The sequence below is a fragment of the Nicotiana attenuata genome, chromosome 7 (assembly GCF_001879085.1).
Source record: "Nicotiana attenuata strain UT chromosome 7, NIATTr2, whole genome shotgun sequence".
NCBI lineage: Eukaryota > Viridiplantae > Streptophyta > Magnoliopsida > Solanales > Solanaceae > Nicotiana > Nicotiana attenuata.
This window is the reverse complement of record NC_031995.1, coordinates 98332356-98337275: the sequence shown is the minus strand read 5'-3', so window position 1 is coordinate 98337275 and position 4920 is coordinate 98332356. Positions and strand designations below refer to the sequence as shown.

The window sequence follows — 4920 nt, the reverse complement described above, 5'->3', positions numbered from 1 at the left end:
TTTATTGAGTGAGATTGGTGATGTGGATCTGTTGTTTTCATTTCTTGCTGAAGGTTATACATCAATTATATGTGCCCCTATGCTCAGCGTGTGTGGATTATCAGGAACGTCAAGGTTCGTTTCACTAGTTTATGATTTGGCTAGTATGGCTCATATGCTTGCTCCATTTTTATATGCAATTTTTTAATAACCGAGAAATCTCGAGGGCCAGCTGGCTCAAGAAGTCAGTCGATAGCGTCTCTCTACCCTTCTCCACTTAAATACTAGGCTTTTGCTTGCAACAAGGTTCAAACATGTGACGTGAGCCTAATCCACACATCACGAGCTATGCTGTCACATTATTATTGTTTGGAGAACCAAAGTTTTTCTTTTACTAAGATTATTTCAAAAACCTTGTACTTTTTAAACTATTGTGACTTGCAGCAATGGTACTTTTGAAATTTCTAAATATGCCAAGTTTGATTTAAAAAAATTAAAATTTAACGTCTGAATTCATCAAAATTAAGTGCTCAACCCTTATCCAAACACCAGAAGCAAGCTACCTGGTATTCCTCCTTTTAAGTTGTGTATATTGCTTCATTTGGTCTGCCGTGGACTATCACGATGAAGTTAGGTTTTCCTGATTTATGGCTGTTATGATCCATGCTTGACGGGGTGGGAGAAGGGGTGTCACTTGGAACTTTTAATTTGTTGATGCCTATTGTTTTCAAAAGGGAATTTATGTTCTTCAATCTTCATATTTATCTCAGTCTGCATATGATTTGACCTGGCAATGGATTTGATTACCTAAATAGTGTCCAAATTTCTTGAGTTTCAGGGTTTGCAAGATCAGATCAAGTTAGTTCCAATTGACCTCCAGAACAGGCCTGCTTGGTACAAGGAAAAATTTTACTCGGAAAATAAGGTAATTGTTCCGAAAACACAGAGCTGTTCTTCGCTCGCCCATTCATTATTTATGTATGCATAACAAGTATAAATCCTTGACCGAACATTTTGACATTGGCAAGTTGCCAGTAGGTTTTGTCAATGCTCCTGAACAAAATGCCCATCTCTGATTCTTTAGAATAAATAGTAGGTCCCCTCTGATTCACAACTGTTGCTGAACACTGCATAAATATTGGCTTTTGAACTTTCCTCCCTCAAGGAGCTTTCTAATGCATCTTCAGTTGAGATGCCCGTTATCTGTTCACCTGTTGTCTCACAAGCTTTTGTGTTAAAGACTTTGAACCATAAGCTGCGCGTGAACACGGTTTAAACATTTGGGAAAGTATCTCGTTTGCTTCTGTTACGTAGGTGCCCTCCCTGGAACATAACAACAAAGTGATCGGAGAAAGTTTGGATCTGATTAAGTATGTTGATAGTAACTTTGAAGGGCCATCTCTTCTGCCTGATGTAAGCTGCAAAGTTTCATTCTTGCTATTACTGACCGTTCTTCTTCCGCTCCCCCTTTTAAAAAAAAGAAAAAGAAATGGGGAGACCAAAGATTAGTTCTGAAATTGACACAAGTTTGTAAACTGGTGTAGGATCCGGAAAAGCAGAAGTTTGCTGAAGAATTAATAGCCTATAGTGATACATTAGTCAAGGAAGTATATGGTTCGTTTAAAAAAGACGCACAGATACTGGCCGGTGAGGTTCTTTTGCTTTGGCACTTTATAACTCATTGTGTATTCTTGGTAGGAATTCCTTGTGTAAATTAAAATGTAGTTCGTTCACACTTGTACCAGGAGCACAATTTGATTACCTGGAAAAAGCTCTCGAAAAATTTGATGATGGACCTTTCTTCCTTGGTCAATTCAGTCAGGTGACGACTCCTTACTTTTTTAGTAGCTTTGCAGTAAAATATGCTATATAACCAATTCAGAGTAGTGTAGATATATCTTTCCAGAACATGAAATTTCATCATACTAATATATACTATGAAATTTTTGGTGTATTAGGTTGACATAGCATATGCTCCATTCATCGAAAGGTTCCAAATTTTCTTGCAAGAGGTGTTTAACTATGATATCACATCTGCGAGGCCGAAACTAGCCAAATGGATTGAGGTATGACTAATATTACTACTCGATATGGACTACTATTGCCTATATGAATGTTAGCGCTATTCGAAAAGATGTGTGATGGACAGGGGTGGAGCTAGTGTATCAATTACAGGTTAGGTCAATCCCAGTAACTATGGTTCAAACCTTGTATATTTTAAAGAAATCCATTAAATATGTTCAGAACCCGGTAGTCTAAAAAACTAGAATCCCAAACCCACAAGCAGAGGCGGACCCATGATTTGGAGGCATCGGGGCACGACTCCTAAATAGTCATGAGGCATGCCAATTGCTAGCTATAAATTCAGAGAGAGATAAGTTCTAAGTTTCTGACCATAGCTTGGAGAGAAGTAAATTTGATATTTTTTAAAAGAGTGGTCTAATCAAAAGAAAAAGGGGATGAAGGGCGGAATCTAAATAAAAAAAGGAGGAAATCTGGATAAATATAAGGCATTGCTCGAGCTGGATTCGAGCTCTAACAAAGTTGTAGACGCCACCAGTGCCCCTAGCTAAGCTTTGTATATGAGGGCGCCTAATTAAGTATATATCCATATATATATATATATATATATATATATACACACACACACACAAGATTTTTTCCGAGCTTAGGTGGTGTCGGTGACCCCTCTAACTTGTACGTAGGTCCGTCTCTGCTCATAAGCCTCAAATTCTGGTCCCGTCGCTGATCATGGAAGGTCTTGATTCACTGATAAAAGTATAGGAGCTAAGATTTTGGATATTTACTTAATAGCGGCTCGTCCACTTTACGTTAGTTTTCATGGATAACTGTATTTTGTGATCGCCTTGCAGGAAATGAACAAGATTGATGGTTACAAGCAGACGAAAGTCTTGGATCCCAAGAGACTGGTTGAATACTACAAAAACCGTTTTATGGTATTCATTGCGTATAAGAGAATATTATTTCTTTTGTTACTCTGTTTGAGAATTGTATAGGTGCTGATTTTTCCCTATCGTTTACTTGCAGGCCTAGAATTTCAAAACGGTTTGTCAACCATTGGCGAAACTGCGAATGAAGCACGCGCTGTATAATTATGTCATGGAGTTCTACAGAATTGTTGATTAGTTATAGATAAATCAATTGGTCATGTCCTTTTTTTTATATGTAGAAATGTGAATTATGCTTGGAGTTTGGTGTTTATGCTACGGATTTGGTCGCCTGTGTTTTAGCAGCTTCTTATTGAAATATTCTTCTTATGGGCTGAGTTTTGTAATCCGGATGGATCGGGTTAATGGGCCAGGTTTGTTTTTAGATTAGGTTTGATACAACCCGAGAAAATTGCACCATAAAAGCTAGCTATTAGCAAGTCTATCGTACTAGGATTCAGGTCCCCTACTTTACAGTGCACGATAACTTGAGTCTTATATTTATGTGTTCCAATAAATCAGCGCCACATGTTTGAATAAAAATTCTAACATATATCATGTCATATTCTGTTAAAATGAAGGGCAATTTTATGCTTAAAGATAACGTTAAGGGTAATTATGGCTCAAAAGAGTATTTTTCTTTATATATTTCCAATAAGTTAGCGGCATTCTTGATATAGCAAATTACGCTTCTACTTTTATTTTTCCCTTATGGGAGTACATTGTTTTTCAATATTTAGACTCTCTTGAGGACGTTCAAGAAGAAATTCAAAAATAGCCAGATTTATCACTGGTCATTGAAAAATAGCCAAGTTATAAAAGTTATCGAAATTTAGCCACTTTAAATCTGAGCGAAAACACTGTTCAAAATTCGAAAAAATATGCTCGCAAATTTTACGGGAGTTCCAGCATACTACGCCCGCAAATTTTACGGGAGTTCCAGCATAAGTATGCTGGAATTTCCGTAAATTTTACGGGAGTTCCAGGATAACTATGCTGGAACTCCCGCAAATTTTACGGGAGTTCAAGCATAATTATACTGGAACTCCCGCAAATTTTACGGGAGTTCCAGCAAGTATAATTGTCCAGTATAATATACTGGAGTTTGGAGCACTGGTGCTCCAGTCTCCCGCAAATTTTACAGGAGTTAGTAAAGTATACCGGTCCAGCATAATATGCTGGAGTTCGTACACAAATGCACCAGAACTCCCGTATATTATACTGGACCGGTCCCTGTTGCAGCAAAATAGTGGCTATTTTTCATTGACTTGGTAAACGCTGACTATTTTTCATTGACCAGTGTGAAAACTGGCTATACCATGATATTTTAACATTATATTCACGTTATGAAAAGTCTAAATTTGATTTAATTGGGCATTCTGCTATGTATTCGGTGAAACTAAAAAATGACAATTTTTGGTGAAAGTCATTGCACCTGTTTATGTTACAATATTTTGATAGACCAAAAAAGGAATTTTGGTTTATAGTCTATTAGATGTTATTCAATTATAAGATCCTTTTCAAAGAATATTTGTAAATATAACATATAAAATGGTCGTATAACCATTTTGTTCTATTCAAATGGTAAGTCGGTATAAGGTCGTAAGCAGAGGCGGCTCAACAAAATCGATGGCCTAAAGCTAAACCTTGACGAGGGGCCTTAAGTTTTTTTTTTTTTTAAAAGTTTTTTGTAAAATCTATTTTACCTCTTTATAGTTAACATTATTCTATAAACAATATAAGTACTTAAAAAAGAAGCAAGTCTGTTTATCTGATCAAGTATTATCTTTTACTTGTATTATCTTTCTTTAATACTTTTAATTTAAAAAATAAGTCTAAACCATCAATATCTTTCGTGGTTAAGGCAACATCTTTCCAAATTCTCGTCACCTAGTTATATCAAATTCTTTAATTACCTCTAAATAAGAATCCAAAAATATTTTCATGCGCTTCTAATTGTTCAAAATTTTGAAGTTTGATTTTCTTAGTTTAT

The 4920-nt window shown here is 36.1% G+C and overlaps 1 protein-coding gene across 1 annotated transcript; it reads left to right on the top strand.

Annotated features, from left to right (window-relative positions):
- Positions 19-3490, top strand: LOC109229553 (glutathione S-transferase L3-like). The gene is made up of 8 exons (XM_019395032.1): positions 19-114; positions 818-904; positions 1294-1392; positions 1524-1626; positions 1725-1801; positions 1938-2045; positions 2853-2936; positions 3028-3490. The coding sequence occupies exons 1-8, from the start codon at positions 70-72 to the stop codon at positions 3031-3033; spliced, it is 609 nt and encodes a 202-aa protein (XP_019250577.1). The 5' UTR covers positions 19-69; the 3' UTR covers positions 3034-3490.

What these genes read in the sequence shown, in the direction of transcription:
- LOC109229553 (XM_019395032.1), top strand. Translation starts at nt 70, where the DNA reads ATGTGCCCCTATGCTCAGCGTGTGTGGATTATCAGGAACGTCAAG. An exon ending in AGACGCACAGATACTGGCCG is followed by an intron (nt 1,627 to 1,724) that starts GTGAGGTTCTTT and finishes CACTTGTACCAG; the next exon opens with GAGCACAATTTGATTACCTG. An exon ending in TCCTTGGTCAATTCAGTCAG is followed by an intron (nt 1,802 to 1,937) that starts GTGACGACTCCT and finishes TTGGTGTATTAG; the next exon opens with GTTGACATAGCATATGCTCC.